The 20863-nt window shown below is 39.9% G+C and overlaps 1 protein-coding gene across 4 annotated transcripts in view; it reads right to left on the bottom strand.

Annotated features, from left to right (window-relative positions):
* Positions 1 to 767: 767 nt before the first annotated feature.
* INPP1 (inositol polyphosphate-1-phosphatase) overlaps positions 768 to 20863 on the bottom strand; it is a 33830-nt gene continuing 13734 nt past the window's right edge. For all 4 annotated transcript variants that reach the window (XM_036858708.1, XM_036858707.1, XM_036858706.1 and 1 more), the window contains exons 2-6: positions 10950 to 11217; positions 8302 to 8362; positions 5426 to 5626; positions 3173 to 3347; positions 768 to 1454 (exon numbers count right to left, since the gene is read on the bottom strand). In XM_036858708.1, coding sequence (XP_036714603.1) covers positions 887 to 1454; positions 3173 to 3347; positions 5426 to 5626; positions 8302 to 8362; positions 10950 to 11153 — 1209 coding nt within the window. In that variant the 5' untranslated portion in view covers positions 11154 to 11217 and the 3' untranslated portion in view covers positions 768 to 886. The remainder of the gene's footprint in view (positions 1455 to 3172; positions 3348 to 5425; positions 5627 to 8301; positions 8363 to 10949; positions 11218 to 20863) is intronic.

The following is a 20863-nucleotide window of genomic DNA, read 5'->3' as shown; positions in this document are numbered from 1 at the left end:
TACTATTAAAAAGAGTTTGATTTACTTTCATTTGTTTGTAATTGTAGAAAAACAGAATGCTCCAGAACATATCCTTTGGCCCCCAGAGGGCGCAAGGCTGAAAGAAGTCAGAGGTGAGAGTTTAATCCCTCCAGATGGTGGCGCTACCTCCTCACCAGGGCTGCTAAACAGGATGGGAAAAGTGGTCCCACCCACCTCAGAGGACCTTCAAACATGGGATTCTAGTAGTCCAAGGACTCTACTTCTGGTTTTTGAAGTGCAGTAAATATGCAAAAATTACAGAAACCTCTTTACCCTATCCCCTTCTGTCTTACCAACAGAAATAGAGTGTGTATGTGAGAGTATTAGAGAGAATTAGAGACAGAATTAGAGAGAATTAGAATGAGAGGGCACATGAGATTATGAATTTGAGAGAGAATATTAGAATGTGTGAGTATGAGAGGGTATGTGAGTAGGAAGGAGCCCACAGTGCTCCAGGCTTTAATTCTTGTAAGAAACGTAATACTGTTGAAAGTACATGAACATGGCTAAATTCACAGTTCTAAATGTTTTGCCAAAGGCTAAAGCTGCAGATTTTTCCTCCAGAAGGGAAACAAAACTAAGCTCAACCCCCTCTTTGCTCTCCCTAATACTTCAGTGACATTAACTTATCCCTTAGATGTTTAGAAGAGGTTTACTAATTGAGCAGGAATTTTTCCTGTCTTCAATATTTTATTGAAGTGTTTCAAGCAACATAAACAGTACAAAATCCACTATTAAGAATCTCGCACATTTAACTGCAGCACGAATATCAGTCATTTATTGACATTAACGTTATGAACACATAATGGAAAAATGCTCCTCAGAAGAGGAAGGTGGGTTTCGAGTCCCTGAGGATGGAGCTCGTCTATGTATGTGCATCCACAGGGGCCAGGTGTCGGAGGAGGCGGCTCAGGAATGCCTCCAGCTGCTTCTTTGATCTGTAAGCGATCAGTCCTCCCTTGTTGGCCCACTGGTCCACTCCAGCAGCGCCTCTGTTTCCCACGTGGTACACCAACTGTGGCAAGTCAAGTCCCGAGTTGGGGTTTCTTTCCAAGCACTCTTTTAAGTCCACCATTCCCCCACCCATGGCCCTGAGGATGGCGTGAGCAGCACAAGAGTCCCACTTGAACGTGGTGTCTTCTGAGAAGATGTAAATGTCAACAAGGCCGAGGACAACACAGAGACTCTTGTAACCAGCCCCAGCTGCCCGGAATATGCGCTCTCCACACACACGTGACAGTGCGGCCTTGACGGTCTCCTTTTCACTTGTACTAATGACAGCTGAGAACGGGTGGGAGCATTCCGCCTCAGAGCTGGGGTTTGGGGTCACTTGGCTCTGCGTTTCACTGCTGTTTCTTGTAGAGACGGGAGGCAGAAATGAATGGATATTGGTCCCCATGTAAGAAAGGCCCCAGTAGCAATGTCCTTTCCACCTGTAGAAGAGAACATTCAGTTTGTGGCCGTAGGTTATCCCATTCGTTTTTCATTGCTCATATGGCTTCCCAACTTGATGATATGAAAAATATATAACATAATGGGTCTCAAGGTCCTTAAGCCTAGAAATGGATACCAAGTAGCTAATTCATTTCTAAAAGTTACTCCCTGTGCGTTTTGCTGCCTGTGCTGTTGCAGGTTAGGAATGCTTTCAGTTCTTCTGTATTATCACACCCATCTAGGACAATGCTAAAATATTTGTGGGATTTCTGGCCTCCAGGAACAGAGCAAAGTTTCACTGCCACTTTTGGCATTTAAAGTTTAATGGGGGGAAAGATGAACAGATAAATAATCTTTTCAATCTGCAAATCTTTCACAATCCTTAAGCTTTTCTTCAGTTGGGAACGCCTTTTCATTCTCTAATTCACTAGCTCCCCTTTGGTTTTAACACCAAGAAAGATGGACTCATTATTTTTGGCAACAACAAAAATAGCACCTATCATTTCTCAATGTTTAACTTACTATATATGCTGGATAGTTTATTTACAGAGATGGAAACTGAGGCTTAGAGAATGTAAGTGTAAGAATGTAAATCAGCGGTAGAATCTGCATTCAAACCCAGGAAGTCTCACTCTAGGATCTGGGCTACTAACTACTTTGTCAATCATTTCTAGGTCATGATTATGCCAGCACCCAGTCCCACTTATTTTTAACTTCTTAACGACCCTTTAAAGACAACAAACACTTTCAGTTTGGAAGAAGGCAGGGTTAGAAGAAAACTATCAAAATTCCATAGGCGTAGTTTATGACTATTAAAGAACAAACAATTCTCAGTTGCTTGAAGCAAGTCAAAGTTTAATATAAATATGTAGTTCTAGGACTTCCCTGGTGGCGCAGTGGTTAAGAATCCACCTGTCAATGCAGAGGACACGGGTTCAAGCCCTGGTCCGGGAAGATCCCACATGCTGCGGAGCAACTAAGCCTGCGCGCCACAACTACTGAGCCTGCGCTCTAGAGCCTGCAAGCCACAACTACTGAGCCCACGTGCCACAACTACTGAGCCTGCGTGCTGCAACTACTGAAGCCTGCGTGCCTAGAGCCCGCGCGCCTAGAGCCCATGCTCCGCAACAAGAGACGCCACCGCGATGCGAAGCCCACTCACTGCAACCAGAGAAAGCCCGCGCGCAGCAACGAAGACCCAATGCAGCCAAAAAACAATAATAATAATAAACAAATAAATTTATAAATAAAAATATGCAGTTCTATACAAGTGGAAAAAAATATTATCTATTTCAATAAAAAACTGAAATCACAGGAGAAAAGCTGCTTCTTCTTGGCCTCTGCCATGCCCTGGAGCCCCGCAAGCATGGGCCATGGATCGGAGCATCTGTGCCCTGCACAGGAGTCCAGGGGAGCCTGAGGAGGGAGGAGGCATTAAAGGAAGTGATGCTGGCAGTTCTACCAGAAGAGCACCCCAGAGCTAGGTCCTAACCCTGGCCGTACCTACCCAACTTTTCATTAGATCGTTGTCACATTTTGCTGCAAGACCCAGGGCTGAGAATAAAAAGAACCTTAATTCAAACATGCAGATTTTTAGTAGGAATACCAAATCTACCGAGTCATGGGAATGTCACGCGGAGAGATCATCTTGACAATAAGCAAAGCTGAGGTTGTAAATTCTAAAAACCATAATATACCAAAAATTTTCATCTTTTACCTGAGGGTGTTTAGGTCTTGTGATACAAAAGGTTGGTTGATGACTCCCATCAGGGGCACCCCTGTCTGTATGTCATAGACACCAATTAAAATAGTGACACACTGAAGTCCACTGGGGAAGATTCCTTGGTTGGATTTAATGTCAGCAGAACCTTTTATATACTGATAAGTTGAATCTGAAAAATGAAGCAAATTTGTTAGGATTATTTGAAATGATTACTTAGAAGACGATGATGAATACATCTACAAACCCTGTACTATATCGTTTCTCTCTTCTAATTTGGTAACTGCTATGGTCTGAATGTTTATGTCCCCCCAAAATTCTTACCCCCAAAAGTTGATGGTATTAGTAAGTGGGGCCTTTGGGAGGTACTTAAGTCCTCAGTGTGGAACCCTCATGAATGGAATTAGTGTTTTACAAAAGAGGCTCCAGAGAGATCTTTAGTCTCTTTCAGAATGTGAGGACACAGTGAAAAGGTACCAATTATGAATCAGGAAGAAGGACCTCACCTAATCATGCTGGCACCTTGATATCGGACTTCCTAGCCTCTGGAACTGTGAGAAATAAATTTCTGTTGTTTAAAGGCTACCTAGTCCATGGTATCTTGTTATAGCAGCCCAAACTGACTAAGATAGTAACCAATCAGTTTTTACCTTTGGGTGCCACTTATATTGAATTATTTTTTTGACCTCTTGTATTTCACTTTTAAGCTGCTTGTGTTTCATTTTCCCAACTATATAGAAACTCTTGGAGAGAAAGGACATGTCTATAGTTCCTATGGCAGCTAGCATAGTACCTTGCAAATAACAAGCACTCAAATATCCATCACATGTCAAAATCATTTAAAAGCTAATAGCTCAGGATAACCAAGGGGATTCCTTAGAGCTCTTACTAATCAGAGGACAAGTCCAAGGTGGATGGGAAAGCCTCCTTCCAGGAATCTGTCAGGGGTGGAATTACCTTTTTGTTTGTTTGTTTTTGCCCCTCAAATTAGAAGGAAGGAGACAATGATGGTAGTACAAGAGGAAGAAATTGATGGTACTCCTGAGAAAAAGAAGCCAAGTAGCTAGGTTTCTTCTTAAAAGACTGTACATGCCAGCAGCTGACTGCCAACATCTAATGAGTTAATGCCCAGTTAAGGATGTGCCAGGCACAAGATCCAGAGAGCTAGCTAACAGAATCAATTCAGGATAGAATAAGAAAACAAGGTTTCTGTCCCTCAAAAACCTTAACTGAGGCTGATTTACCTTCAAGCAATAAAAGATTCTGGAAAACATTCTTAGTTTGCATATACAATCCATAGGCTGAATATTCTCTAATTCTCTGATAACTAAAGGCATTTCTATCATTATTAATGTGCTTGTAGGATGGGGAGGGTGGGGGGAGTTTGCCTGTTCAGCGTGATTGGTTGCAGTTGTACTGGGTAGAATATGCCAGGAAGGTTGGGGGAAAAGGGGGACTTCCGAAGATTAATACCTAGGGCATTATATTAATAGCATCATTGAGAGAGGCCTACACTTTTTAAACAATGAGCTATAGATTATGGTTCTACCATAATCATGACCACAAAATTAATGGTGAGGTTTACACAGGACTCACAAACTGACTGCTAAGAGTCACATTCAGCTGTGTTTTGCTTGGCCTGTATAGTGGTTTTGATTGTTTGCTTGTTTAACTGAATTAGTAGCCAGTGGTTAAACTGTGAGATCTCACATAAAAACCTGGATTTTGATTTTTTTTTAAAAATCTGATGAGCTGGACAGTATTCCCAGATGGCAATAATCTGCTGGTGCTGAATGTTCTTAAAATGGCATGTGTGCTCAATTAGTTATAGCTGCTATCACTTCATTCTTCTCTCATATTTAGCAGTCTGGCCCCTGAGGTCTTTCAAAAATGAGTTAATTCAGCTTTGTATATGTGCCTGTGTGTGTGTGTGTATAAGTGTGTACACACACACACACATGTTATAGATATATGTGATAGATATATGTATATAACACACACCTCAGCTCTTCGTTTATCTTTTTTTTTGGCTGCACCGCATGGCTTGTGGGATCTCAGTTCCCTGACCAGGGATTGATCCCGGGCCACGGCAGTGAAAGTCATTTATCATTTTAAAAATTCAAAAAATTTAAAACTCCTAGGAGAGTTAAACCATACCCTCAATTTTTATTTTTCTAACCCCCCCGCCAAAAAAAGAAAAGGATTACTAATGAAAGCAAATAAACAAAAGCAAACACTCTCTCTACTTACCTATAGGATCCACCCAAACTCCCAAAGTGTCCTGTGGAATGTTGATCTCTATTGCATCCAGAGCTGGGTCACTAAAGACAACGTCCTGATGTACAACCTTGGCTAATGCTTCAGATGCCAACTTGTTACCATTAAGGACTTTGTTGAGAAGATCTACTGTTTCTTCCTCTGTTGGACACAGTCTGATGATAATCTTTTCCCCTAGAGTAAAGACAAACTAAAGACCATTACATCTCAAGTTTCAGGGGAGAAAGAACAACAGAGGGGTGGGAAGAAACAAAAGCTGTGAGGGCACCTCAGACTAGGTGAGGGCAACATATCCATACCAGTGTTTCCTAACCTGGCGGATTGCCAGAATCACCCAGTGGCCTTCATAAAGTCATAGCTGCTCAGTGGTCAGTCATGCACCTAACAGCAAGGAATGAATCCCAGGTGTCAGAGGACCTACTCTCCAGAAAAATGTCCACATGGGCACATGCACACAGTTTTTTGTATCTAGTTTAAGGGAGCTCATGGACCAGTTAAGAACCCTGAGTCCTTGATAATCAATCTTTATATTTTTTGCCTTTTGACTTTTCGTATACTGTGGGTCACCCTATTCACATTTGAATATGTTATTGAAAAGAATGGAGTTCTTATCAGTACAAAGAAGGGCTTCTACCTCCCTAAATTGTTTATGCTCAGTAAAGTAACATAAGATGAAGTACATTAATCTTTAAATGTGGTAAAGCGGTAGGACTCTAACTGACATACATAGAATAGCTCTCTGTGAAACCACTGGAAATCAGGATGCAAGCAAAGCTGCTTCTGCGATTGAAATCCCAAGTTACCGAATCCAGGTGCTTTACCATCACTTTAAAGACACTTCTTAGACTCTTGCTTAATCTGGTTTCCGGCCCCCGCAAAAGTAAGAAAAGAGGCTGGCAAAAACAGGCAAGTTAATAGCAACAGAAAGTCACAGCAATGCAGAATATAAATTTTTTAAAAATTAAGAAAACATGGCACTTTGGAGATTTTGTGGTATATAGACAAATACTCCTAACTAACCTAGCCATTCCAAGAACAGCAGCATTTGCATCACCTGAGAACTTGTTAGAAATTCAGAACTGCAGTCCCCATCCCAGACCTACTGAGTTCTAACAAGGTCCCCAGGTGATTCATGTGATCCTTAGAGTTTGGGAAGCACAGTGTGAGTCTATTACAATGATGATTCTGAAACAGCAAGAAACAATTACATGTAGTTCAATTCAATTAAAAGAGATTGTAAAAGTTGGGGAATAATAATGCTAATCACTGCCACTTGCTGAGCACCTACACTAGACTCAGTAAAAGTCATGGGATCATTCAAGGGAGCAAATCATATCACATTACTCCTTTGCTTAAAATTTGCCACTGAATTCCGATCGTGCTTAAAGGAAAATCCAAACTCCTTCCTTTGAACTTCCACTGTCTCACCTCACCTCATCCACCAGCCCCTCCCCTTCGCCATGGTTCTCTGCTAAACCCATTCTCTCCTTCAGTTCTAAGGAAAATGTACGTGGAATGCCTTTTTGCCCCTATAATTCTAGATACGTAAATGAAATATTAAAATAACTGTTTATGAAGTAGTCAAACAGGATTTTAAGTGTAGGATTTCTTACGGGTTAGTCACAGGTGTTTTTTTTTAACACCTTTATTGGAGTATAATTGCTTTATAAGATCGTGTTAGTTTCTGCTGTATAACAAAGTGAATCAGCTATATGTATACATATATCCCCAAATCCCCTCCCTCTTGCGTCTTCCTCCCACTCTCCCTATCCCACCCCTCTAGGTGGTCACAAAGCACCGAGCTGATCTCCCTGTGCTATGCAGCTGCTTCCCACTAGCTATCTATTTTACATTTGGTAGTGTATATATGTCCATGCTACTCTCTCACTTCATCCCAGCTTACCCTTCCCCCTCTCCATGTCCTCAAGTCCATTCTCTACAACTGTGTCTTTATTCCTGTACAGGTGTTTTTTTTAATCTTAAGTTTAAATGAGATTTTTCTTTCTTCCTACTGAGTGTCATAGAATTAAGTGCATTTTAATACACTGCCCATGAAGGAGACAAATTTTTCTCCAGAGTTAATCCAGAAATTAGTTTTCTTTGTAAACATGCCTCTAGATGTTTAACTATTTGTCACATGATCAGTGTTTAAAGTTCACTACTTTAATCTTCTACCATTAAACAAACAAAAACCCAGACAAACTAAAAACAATTTGTTTCTCTAAAAAGGATCAGCGATTTTGATATTTTCCTCTCTATCACAAGGGACCTGGTGGTCCATCAAAGGAGAATTTGGTCCACAGGAAACTAATTAAATAAGAGTTAAAACTTGGTAGTAAAAGGAACCTTTTTGGTTGTCCAACTCCCTTTACAGAGGTTCTGAGACCACAGAAGCCATGAGGTGATTTCAGGGACAGGGCCTCCTCTACATTCTCAGCCAAGGTCTATGGACTCCCTAGGAGTCCTAGGAGGTCTCCACAAATGGGTTTACTTGGACCTGAAATTGCCTGCAAAACTGTGTAGATGTGCGTCTTTCTGGGGGTATCTATAACTTCCATCAGATTCCCAAAGGGCCATGCAACTTTCCCAAAGGTTAAATCATACATTATTCAAATGCTACAGATTTATATCTAGAATAATACATGTGGACTTGCTAAATAATCCTAAAATGCCACATCTCCCTATCTTAAATGGCATGATATTCTGAAGTACTGAATGAAGCTTAACATTCAAATATGTTATTTACATGAAAGGCCTCCAAACATCCATTTACTTCATGATGTAAGTTGAAAATAAAAATACCATATGATAATTAAGTTATAAAAATACGTTAAGATTTTTATACTTACCCAAATCATTTGTAAACTCATTGGATTCTTCTCCAAAAATTTTTTTTCCCAAGCCTGGAAACTGAATGATTCAGAGTATGACAAAAATACAACAATAAAGAAAAAAAGAAAATCCCACATTTATGTTCAATTCTGAACAGATTTTCATTTTATACTTCAAATTAAATAGCACAATTAGATCTGAAATTTACAATTCCAGAAATCAATCCAAGTATAAAAAGTGAAGTCAGTTTGGTTCAGTACTTAGTTTTCTAATATTTTCCTGCTCCTTTGCCCCTTTAGAAAGTCCAAATCATGGTAGAAGTCTGGTTTCCTTATGTATTGTTGAGTCTGCAGAAGTACTTCTGGAAACTTCATCCTTCTAGTTAAGGGCCATAGAGCTAGAATGTTTACAAAGGAGATGTTTTAACTGTTGCTCCTAAATAGTACCTAAGTAGCTTATACAAGTTAATGTTATTGACCAAGTACCTGAGATGATTACTTGAGATTGGATAGAAGGTATCAGAGGATAACATTTGATTTTGTTTTCATTGTCAGGTGTGTTTTCTGTACCTGTTGGAGGTATCATTAGCCACCAGGCTAGGAAGGTGATATAGCAAAAAAGGGGAAATATTTTATTTGCCAACAATTTATGTGCCAATATAGAATTTTTTTAAAAAAGAAAAAAAAGCTAAATAGGAATTTTCTCTCATCTCTGTATGACCAGGAAGCTTTCAGACACATTTTGCTTCTGATTTTCTCTGCAGTAAAGATAATTTCTCTCAAAATATGTGCTGAATTATGATATGAGTACAGTTCTCAGGCAATAAAAGCAAGGAAATGCTTCAAATATTTGAGCTCAGTTATTCACAGATGGCCAGTAGCTTTAATAGTGCCCACAGCTACTTGTTATTTTTAACTCTTTTAAAGAACAATGCAAGTCGGGACTTCCCGGGTGGTGCAGTGGTTAAGAATCCGCCTGCCAGTGCAGGGGACATGGGTTCGAGCCCTGGTCTGGGAAGATCCCACATGCCTCAGAGCAACGAAGCCCGTGCACCACAACTACTGAGCCTGCGCTCTAGAGCCCATGTGCCACAACTACTGAAGCCCGCGAGCCTAGAGCCCGTGCTCCACAACAAGAGAAGCCACTGCAATGAGAAGCCCACGCACCGCAATGAAGAGTAGCCCCCGATCACCGCAACTAGAGAAAGCTCGTGCACAGCAACGAAGACCCAACGCAGCCAAAAATAAATAAATAAAATAATTAAAAAACAAAAAAAAGAACAATGCAAATCAACAAGGGCTGGCACTGAGCCAATTCATCAATTCATCCAGGGCCGAAGCTCCAGTCTCCCAGCCTGCCTAGAAACCCTTTCTGAGGCTACAGTATAGGAGAGTCATGAAACTATTTTATACAAGCCAAAAGTGAATATCATTTATGTGTTCATAAGTCCTAGCATATACTTCATGAATGAACAACTGCCTGAACTTGTTATAATGCTCTGGGGCAAATATTAGCCCACAGAACTTAACGTTGATACATTTCTAATCCAGTTGTTCAACCATCCCTTCCACCCAGCTCTTGATCAGTAACAAAAATAAATTTGCTTCCTTTTTAGTTTATTGGAGCCAGATATTATAGGACATGAAAAAGTACAGTTTGTAGAAATTTCAAGGGGTCATTTATTCTCTCTTCCTGCCTGTGGTCAAGAATTCACTTAAATGATTCTAAATGATTCCTAATATTTTGAGAATTTCATAGAAACGATTCTAATATTTTGTAGGGCTTTCCGACATAAAATTCTATCCTCCCAAACCTAAAAGAAAAGAAATTATTAGATTACCATATAAAAAGCAATATAGTATTGCAAAGAGCACAGACTCGGTCAGCCTGTGTTCAAAAACCAGCCGTGCCATTCACTTGCTGTGTAACCTTAGGAAAGTTATTTAACCTCTCTGTGTCTCCCTTTTCTCATCCATTACAATGAAATAATTGTTCTTGCCTTATAAAATTGTTATGATTAAATTAATATATTTAAAGCCCTTAGAACAGTACCTGGCTCACAGTAAGCATTTATAAGTGTCTGCTAATGTTATTATTTGTTATTACTACTTATGAATATAATTTCTTTTCCCCAGTCAGCTTAAAAGACCTAGAATTACAATCATTGTTAGTTATAAACAATGTTTTCCTACTCAAATAAAGGGAGACTTTAAGTCTCCAGGACTCTATGAGCCCATAACTGAGGCAACCATTAGATAAATTATTATGTCAAAAGGTGGGACTTAATATATCAAGTTAAAAAAAAAGTTATAAAACAGTATGTTCTCATTTCTTTTGAAATAAGTTGTATGTGCCATGTACACACACAGAAGGAAAATATTCTAACAATATTTAGCAAAACAGCTGTGGTTTTCTCTAGTGGTAGGATTAAGAGGATTCTTATCTTTCCGTATTTAAAATTTTTTTCTGCAGCACACATTTTAGTATATTGTAGTCAAAACAAGGGGAAAAACCCAAGTTGTTTATTAGAATCCAAGGTGTTAGTAATGGGGGTAGGAGGGACGAGGAGGGGCAGGGGTGGCGAGGAGAAGGGATGTTATTCTATAGAGGGAAAAAACCACAGGGGCAAATATTCTGCAATTACATTGGCTGGGAGCTTTCTTACCTTGTTCTCCATATTCTGTTTTATAACTTCCTGTACCAGTACATCAGCCAGGGTCTTGAAATCAACTGCAAACTTCTTGTTCTTTTCTCCCTCTTTCTTTTCTTCTATCAGCAGCTGGAAGAGGGCTTCCTGCTGCCTGCACGCCCGGGCAATGTTGGCAGCTTTCTCAGAGACACAGAGCAGCTCCCGGAGGATACCTGACATTTCTGAACCTGGCTTTTCAGTTGCAGCGTCTGGTGGAATCGGCACCCACCCTCCGGGCCGTCAGCTGGAAAAGTACAAGAATGTGAAAGAGAAAGCAGTTCAGAGAGTGATGTCAGGATGCCTCGGCACTGCTAACAACCAATCTGGCAGTCAACCGGTCAGCATGGCTGAACAGCTGCTATAGATCACAGTCGCATCCTCCGGGTGGAAGACTAGATATCATGTAAAATTTGAAACTTATTTTTAAAGATCAAAAGATTTATAGTCTCAAATCCATTATGCAAAGAACTGAATTCTCAGTGAAAGAAAGACTTTGAATGAGAATCTACATTATATTTACAAAACCCTAGACCAATAGTCAGGTGGATACACGAGCACAATGTTAAATGAAAGGAAAAGCCAAGTTCACGTAATGACCCTTGAATGAGCTCACAAGCTTAGCAACAACATTATTAAAGTAGTGCTCTTTCTTTCACCCTTTGGGGGAAGAAGGAAGAAGTGAAAGCCCGTTTATCCCATCAGTTTGGGGGCAACTTTCTAAAGTACCAAGCACCACACCAGCAAGCATCTTTGTGTCCTGCAGGACTCTGAGGTCACACTTGGGCTAGCAATCCAGGTGATCTCCCAAGCCCAATCACCTTTTTTTTTTCTATTAAAAAAGTCCCACTAGCTGTGCTGCTCTTCTAGCAAGTTTAAATAATAAAGTGAATTCAAACGTGCAACTTGTTGGGACTTGAAAAGTTCTGGCTTATAAGAGGCATGCTACCACACCTTGACATACCTATCAGGTAATTAGGAGAGAAACATTTCTCAGTTTCAGTAGTAGCTGCATTTTATTGAATGCTTTAATAATTCCTATCTCAGTATTGTGAGAATTACTGTGAGGATTATCAGCCCTGCTTTACAGTCAAGGAAACTGAAGCTTAGAGAAGTTAAGCAACTTGTTTAGGGTTACACAAGACTAACCGGCAGGGCTCACACAGAAGCTCATGTTCTTTATTATCATAACAAATACTCTACTGCTTTAAAAAAAAAAAAAGTTCCTTTAATGGACTCTAGGAGGCTGAGAATTAGTACAACAATGAAGATGTCAATGCAATGGAGTTAATTGTGAATTGTCATAGCCGTTTTGTCTTAATCAGGTCTGCTTTAAAAAATATATGCTGTTTTCTTAAGATTATGGGTCAACCACCCTAAGAAAATATGTCCAACCTCAACAGTAATAAAAGGAAAGTGAATAAAAACAATGAGACATCCTACTTCACTATTAGATGGGCAAAACTGTTTTTAAAGTTAATTTTCATTCTTGCAGGTATGGTGAAACAGGTGCTGATACTCTGCTAATGGGCGTGCAAACAAGTGGGTTTCCACAGGGCAATTTGAGAAAAATGTATCAAGATCCCTAGAAATGTTATTACCTTTAGCCAGTAACTCCAGTCTGGCCCTTTTTTGTGTTAAGTCACAGTTGTGTTAAAATATTTCCACGGAAGAAGGATTAGTATTATTGACAGTAGCAAAAAGTTAAAAATAATCTTAAACATTGGTGCAATGTAAGATAGACTACAATGTAGTTCTTAAAATAATATTTTTGAAGAATATTTAATAGGGATATATGTTAGTTATAATATTAAGTGTATATATAGTATCATAGTATGTTTCTAATTTGTGTTTATACACATATGCACTCTATACATATAGAGAGAGTCTGAAAGGCTAGTAGGTGATGTTTTAATGATAAACAGACGTTTAATGGTAATTATCACTGGGTACTAGAATTGTGGAGGATTTTTTTCATTATGCTTTTCTATAATTTTCAAATATTCTACAATAAATATATACTGCTTTTCTAATAAGAAATGATATTTTAAAATATCTTGGAACAATTAAGCACAAAGGACAAGAATTCCTCAATTCCTGGAGATAACTGTCCAAACAAAGTGGTACTGTAGTGACAACACAAACATCAGGCAGTAGAGATGATAGAGTTAAAAATTAAACAAAAACACCTGCCTACCTAAATGCCTTTTCCCCCCAAGGATTGAATAATATGTTAAAACAATTCACTTTGGTTGACTTAAACCTCAACATTAAGAAAAATGGTTATATTAATATAGCTGAGGCACTTTGACTTAGAAACAAGTTATGGTATCTGTATGCTCTAAATTATAAGTTATATATAATATATACATACATGGATACATAAATATCAGTAGAATACAGAAGCTCCAAGTGTATAAATTCAGTAACTTTGATGATTTTGATATCTTGGTACATGTTATGAGGTTATTGTAAGTAAAGGAAAAAGAATCAATGAACTAACAGTACCTAAGCAGTTTTTTATCTTAAAAGCAGCATGAAGATTTTAAGGAGTCCAGCTTGAAAACTTTCTAAATTAACAATACCAGTATTGTCTATTTTACTCAACTTTGTTAAAGTCAATTTTTTTTTTGGTGAAAGAAACACCGTACCACCACACCATTGGATAACTAAGAATCTCTCCCTATGACGCCCTCAGAACACTCAGGTGAGTTACCCACACAGGCTACAATCTCCAGGCACCACCCTTCTCCTCACACGGAAAACTCACCAACTTAGTCCTGATAAGTTTCTATACAGCTGCCCAGAGATTTGGAGTTTCTCACCTTTGAACCTGACCTTTATTTCCTCAATAATGACCATTCTCACTTCACCTGAGCACAGCAACTTGACCAATGGGGGAAAAACTAGCAGCTCTAAACTTCAGTCCTGTAATTAACAGGTGCACAGATTTTAAGAATTCATCATAACACAGTAAATCAGATTTCTCAGTTCCAAAGTTATCCCAGAACTCAACCTTAATCACCTTTTATTCTGAACCTAGAAAACACTACGGTGTCTTGTCAAGCTCCAGGTTGAACATGCAGTTTCAGCTTAGGACTAGGCTTTCTCCAGCCATCCTATAGAACCATCCTATAGAACCCAGAACTTCTTTAGCTCCAGGGTCCTAGCTCCCTAAAAAAAAATCTCTCACAGCTATCATCATGTACATGCAAGACTTTCTAACTAATTTGCATAGCTAGCCTGCTACTTTCTGGCTGAATGGACTATTTCCCCCAAATGAATGAGCCACGGTCCTCTGTGCTTCTCTCTGTAAGCTGCTTCCGTATCTCTCTCTCCATCTGTCCTCAATTCAATTCACTCAGCCAGGCCACAACACTCAGGGGCATAATGGACAATTTGCCCTCACTTTGAAGGACTCAACTTGAGAGAAACTGAGGGCTACATCCAATACAGAATTTCTTTGAGTTTATTAATAGCTTGTATTAACACTCATGGAAATTATCATTCAGATGATTTTTAAAAGCAAGTTTATATATGTGTTATTGGACTTCCCTGGTGGCGCAGTGGTTAAGAATCCGCCTGCCAATGCAGGGGACACAGGTTCGAGCCCTGGTCTGGGAAGATCCCACATGCGGGGGAGCAACTAAGCCCGTGAGCCACAACTACTGAGCCTGTGCTCTAGAGCCCACGTGCCACATCTACTGAGGCCCGCCACATCTCTAGAGCCCGTGCTCCGCAACAAGAGAAGCCACTGCAATGAGAAGCCCACACTCGCTGCAACTAGAGAAAGCCACGCACAGCAGTGAAGATCCAACACAGCCAAAAATAATAATAAATAAATAAAAATAAATTTTAAAAAAAGTTTATATATGCGTTATTGACCTAAGTTGGCTTTATTTAAACATTTCAAATACTTTAAATGAAAATTATTATAGATTCATGATTAGTAAGTTATGACATTTACCATAATTTAATAGCTTTGAATATAGAAGAAATTCCTTTGGGTTAGTATTTAATGGGTATTCTGGCAACCACGTGTTAGAATTACCTAAGGCACCTATTAAAAAGACAGGATTCTGGGGCTCCATCCCCACTTAGTGAATCAGAATCGCTGGGGACAGGGTCCAGGAATCTGTAGTTTTGTCAGCCTCCTAGATGATGCTAAACACTGAGATTTAATAGCTACTGTTCTTCAGGCTGTTCATTCATCTTTAATACTATGCCGGTAATTTCAGGGGGGCTGGTACCTGGTGGCCAGATATCTTGGTGAAACCATGTGCTATCAGTTATTCATATGCAGAGAAAAAGCCCAAGTTAAAATAATAATCGCTAACATTTATTAGGTACTTACTATATGGCAGGCATCCTTCCAAGCACTTTACATATGTTTTTACATATGTTAATTCGTTTAATTCTCACACAACCCTACGAAGAAGGTACTATTATCTCTATTTTACTGATAAAGTAACTGAGGCACAGGAGGGTAAATAATTTGCCCAAAATCTCACAGCTAGGAAGTGGCTGGGACAAGATTCAAGCCCAGGTGAACCGGCAGAAACCCAGTTTTTTTGACTAAAGCACCCTGTTAGCCAGTGCTCTGGCCAATAAAATCCTTCCATAAATTGTTAGCTGTTAACTAAGGGAAGAAATGAGCAATCACTGGATAAATAATCACAAGAATATTATTATTATAAGGTATATTATATAGCAAAAAGGAGAGAAACACACACACCTCCCTGATAGCTGTCAGTAGTTTGATTATTAAAAAATCACTATTTGATACTCACTTTCCTTCTGCTCTCAGGAAAACCTTTCCCCTAGCTGATCCTCAGTCTCAGTGTAAACCATCTTTGCTGGATAGTAAAAGCTCATGTATGTTCTACTGATATCTCTCTTAACTGGCTGTCTTGGCATGAGGGGTGGGGAGGGGGTCAGCTCATGCCGAATATCTAATTCCTCTTGTATTTGTTTGCTAGGGCTGCCATAACTAAGTGCCACAGACTGGGTGGCTTAAACCACAAATTTATTTTCTCACAGTTCTGGAGACTGGAAGTCCAAGACCAAGGTGTCAGCAGGGTTGATTTCTCCTTGGCTTGCAGACTTTCCTCTGTGGACAAGCATCCGTGGGTGTCTCTCCCTCTTTTATAAAGACTCCATTCAGATTGGATTAGGGCCCACCCATATGACCTCACTTAACCTTGAACTGAGTTAAGTTAAAGGCCCTATCTCCAAATACAGTCACATTATGAGGTACTGGAGAGTTAGGGCTTCAATGTACAAATTTAGAGAGAATACAATTTAGCCCAAAGAGACCTTGATAATCTTAGCAAATGCCAACCCAATCTATTCCTTTGTCTTCTTTTTTCTGGCCAAACAGGGAACTGGGGTAGGGTTCTCTTTCCTGTTTATGTGGTCAATAAGTTTAATTCTGTAAGACAATCTTTCCCACTAGGAGCTACTCACTTTAACAGCCAAATCATTAATGATCAGTGAACACTGAAATACTCTAATAAGCCTTATTTTGTGACAACCCATTTCAAGTCACATTTGAGCAGAACAGGATTAAAGAAGTTACATTCCTCACCATCTCAGACCAAATGTATATCTACATGTTTACATAAGATCATGTCACAGTGTCAGATAGAAACAGTCTCTTTAGCTTTCATGGGATTTTCACATCTATTAGAGAAACGCTGAATAAACTGAAGTAGGCCAATTAGGAAAAAAAAAAGCTCTTAAGACTTTTCCTGGAAGCCCAAATCTCTCTACAAAGACAAAACTCAATTTTAATTTCTGACCATCTTATCATCTCATCAGAACACCAGATATTAAAAATCATATCTGAATAATATACACATATTTCAGACGTGATAAACAGTAAAATGGGAAAGACATAGGCTTCGGAATCAGATAGACCTGGGTTGAAAACCAGGGCTCTGCCATCAACTAGCTGTGTGGCATCAGGTAATTGACCTACCCTCTCTGAGCCTCTCTCTTCATCTGTAATATGAAGATAATACATATCTTGCAGGGACCCTGTGAAGATCAAAAGAGATATTTCTGGAAAAGCACCAAGCACAGAGCCTTGTGTATAGTAGATAACAAATGACAGCTATGACTATTAAATACAACTTCACAGAACCCACAATCACAGTCCTTACTTGAAAAATAAGAAGTCGGCAACTTTATATGGGTCACTGAAATCTTTTCTGAAAATGTACTACTCCATTAAATCTAAAAGGCTGGAAGCTACTTGTAATTCTTTGAATGACCCAGAAAAAAGTTCCTTTATGCAGGCCAGATCTGATTGCTTCAGCTTCTGGGTGTCTGGGTGGAAACTTTGGCTCCCGGAGGCTGAAGACTACTCTGGCTTCATGGTAGACCATCTACAGATGGCTCAGGAGGGTCACTATTCTGTCAAGGGGGATATTTTGTCGGGAAACTTGTGGAGATTCTAGAGCCAAGGGTGTCTGTTTTTGTGTGATGAGCCTGGTTGTACCAGAAGCTGGCCATGCCCTTGTGTTGCTCACGGTGACAGAAATGTGACAACATAGATGAGGGCCCTCAACAAAACAGAACTGCTCGCTAATGAATAGGCAAGTAGGTCAAAGCATTTCTGTTGACATTCATTTCTTCCTGCAGATAACCTACTACTTTTACAGAGCCCACAGTTTTGCCCATTAGACAATGACTCCACCCCTCCATCCCCACAATTCATAAACTGAATTCAGTCTGTCACTCATCCTCTGAAGACTGGCAATTTGAAATTACCGTGTGGTGGCCCTGCCTGACTGCTATTGCTGTTGGGGAAGAAGGTCCGACTTCCATGAAATACCTGGGTGCTTTACAAGAAGTGTTTTTGGTGACCTCTCTCAAAGGGGTGCAGCTGGCCAGGACCCTCCCTAGGTGGGCACATGCTGAGGGGTTGACCAAGGCTCTAAATTAGCTCACATTGCTATTGTAGGGGAAACAGAGACCTTGTTCCTCTTCCCCTTCCAGGTTAGGGCTGCTTTAGGGAGTAGTTTAAAGAATGGAATGGGCTTCCCTGGTGGCGCAGTGGTTGAGAATCTGCCTGCCAATGCAGGGGACACGGGTTCGAGCCCTGGTCTGGGAAGATCCCACATGCCGCGGAGCAACTGGGCCCGTGTGCCACAACTACTGAGCCTGCGCGTCTGGAGCCTGTGCTCCACAACAAGAGAGGCCGCAATAGTGAGAGGCCCGCACACCGCGATGAAGAGTGGCCTCCACTTGCCACAACTAGAGAAAGCCCTTGCACAGAAACGAAGACGCAACACAGCCATAAAAAAATTAAAAAAATAAAAATAAAAAAAGAATGGAAGCTGCCAGAAAGGATGGGGAACAGAAGTGGGCCCACACAAAGTATGTAATGGGCTCAACTGGAGTAGCCAACGATGGCTAAAGTGCAACTTGCTAACAATAGCCTCCCCTGACATCCCTAGGAGATGCTCATCTACCCACCTGGTTACCTAGGCCAGAAGGAAAACTGTACCACAAGCATTAACAGGCATTTACAAACACTAACTTTTAGGTCATCGGAAACTGAATTGCCCTTCCAGTGTATGAGCTTTGCTCAACTTTCAGATATTTGATCATCACACATTTCTCAGAATCCACTAAGCAGTACAGCATGGGACTGCCTGTACTTCTTTAGTGCCGTTTCACTTTGATCCCTTCGATGTTGCTGTCATCACTTCATAGTCTCTGATTAAGTTTAGCATTTTAGTGGCTGATTTCCCACCATCTGTCCATTTACTCCCATGCTCTGGGCAGATCATTAATTTGCACATGCTGTTCCCTCTGGCTGACATGCCCTTCCTCCTGCCTTATGCCTAATGTCTACTCACCTTCTCAGAATCAGTTCAAGGGCAAGAAACTTGAACAGATACTTCATAAAAGATGTTCAAATGGCCAATAAATATATGGAAAGATAGTGTAGCTTGTTAATAATCAGGAAAATGCAACTTAAAAGTCGCAACAGGGTATCACTGCATGTCCAACCGAATAGCTAAAAGTAAAGATTGAAAATGTCAAGGTTTGATGAGGATGTAGAGCAATGAGACTCATACTGCTGGTGTGAATGAAACTGGTACAACCATGTTGGAAAATTGTTTATAATTTGTTGAATATAAGCATAACCTATGACTTAGCAATTTCTCTTATAGACTTGTACTCAACAGAAATTCCTGCACATATACATTAAAAGACATGTATAAGAATATTTATGATCAGCATAATTTGTTGCAGTAACCTCACACTAGAAATAACCCAAGTGACCATCAACACTAAAATGAAATAAACTGTGGCATACTTGCAAAAGAAAATACTATACAGCAGTGAGAATTAATTAATTATTGCTATAGGCAACAGCACGGATGCATCTCACAAAAACATACTGCTGAGTGAAAGAAGTCAGACACAAAAAATATACGTGGAACAATTTAATTTAGTTGAAGTTCAGAAAAAGGCAAAACTAACTTATGGTGTTAGAAGTTGCAGTGGTGGTTACCCTTGGAGAAGGAGGAGGGATTATTGATGGGGGTAAATGATGGGGCTTTTAGGCACTGGGAATGTTCTAGATCTGAGTGATGGTTACATGGGTGGGTTGACTTTGTGTACATTCATCAAGCTACACCCTTAGGACTTGCATACTTTTCTGTATGTATTTCTATTTAGATAGAAAGTTTTTTAAAGGGTGGGTGTGTGGAGAGAGAGGAGAGTCAGTTCGACAGTTGGCTCCTCCAGGAGCCATGCCTGACCCTCCATCTTGGGTACCTGGGCCATAGGAGAACGGAAGCAGGACAAATCTCTATCCCAGCTCTCCAACACACCGTACATTGGTTTGCTTATCTATGCCCTTGTCTGGCAGGAGATTTAAACGTGCATGGTTTCTTATGACTCTTAGCGCATACCTCAGGGGTGTTCAATAAATGTTGGCTTATGAATTTTCTCTTAGCTTTGTAAATACAGAATCCATCTTTGTCATATTGCTTATTATACTTGTATTTTATCAGCATTACCCAGGTGCCATTAGGCACGTGGGCCCATATTTATTTATATCAAAGTCTACATATATTCTGCATTCATTTACAAAAAAACCAAAGCTGTATCTGGATGACTAGCAACTGAACCACATTTTTGAGCACCAAATCGGAATCTGATATTATGCTCTGACATCTGGAGGTGGCCTATCTTGATTAATTTTGTTGATTAAATAGCCAAAAATGCTGAGTTTAATTTGGTTTTGTTAGAGAAGACATTAAATATGGGATATGTAAATCCATCTATTTAACCTTCACATTTCTCCCTCCCTTCCTCCCATTCTTCACATAGAGCGTTGACATAACACGCCCATTTCTAAGCTGATCAGTCTACCTCACCCTGGCTCTAGTAAGGCTACTGTTGGACCACATTAGCCCACATTTTTGCTCACTGCTGCTGCTCAAAGCAATAGACCACAAAGAAGTCCTCTATCCTCAAATGTTGTTCTGGTAGGTTGTAAATGGGAGCTTGTGCTAAAGTAGTGTCTCCCAAATTAGTAAGATCAAGAATCAATTGAAACACTCATTAAAAATATAGATTTTTAGACTTTTCCCCTGGAGATACTGATCCAGTAAACCTGGGTTAAGGACAGGCAATGTCACTCATCTAATTTTTATTTGACAATTTAAGGGAACACCAGGTGCAACAGTCAGCTCTGTCTCTCAATAGTTATTAAGGAGCAGAACAGGGAAAGCTATAGCTATTGTGACTAAGAATAATGGCCTTGGTCGGCTAAGGGTCAACTATATTGTCTTTTTTGTAACAAAAATTAAATGCTGGAAAAAAATGCAAGTTGACCTACATAATAAGTATTCCACATTAGCATAATA

This window comes from Balaenoptera musculus, chromosome 7 (genome assembly GCF_009873245.2).
Source record: "Balaenoptera musculus isolate JJ_BM4_2016_0621 chromosome 7, mBalMus1.pri.v3, whole genome shotgun sequence".
NCBI lineage: Eukaryota > Metazoa > Chordata > Mammalia > Artiodactyla > Balaenopteridae > Balaenoptera > Balaenoptera musculus.
The sequence above is the reverse complement of the archived record's forward strand: the minus strand, read 5'-3'. Positions and strand labels throughout refer to the sequence as shown.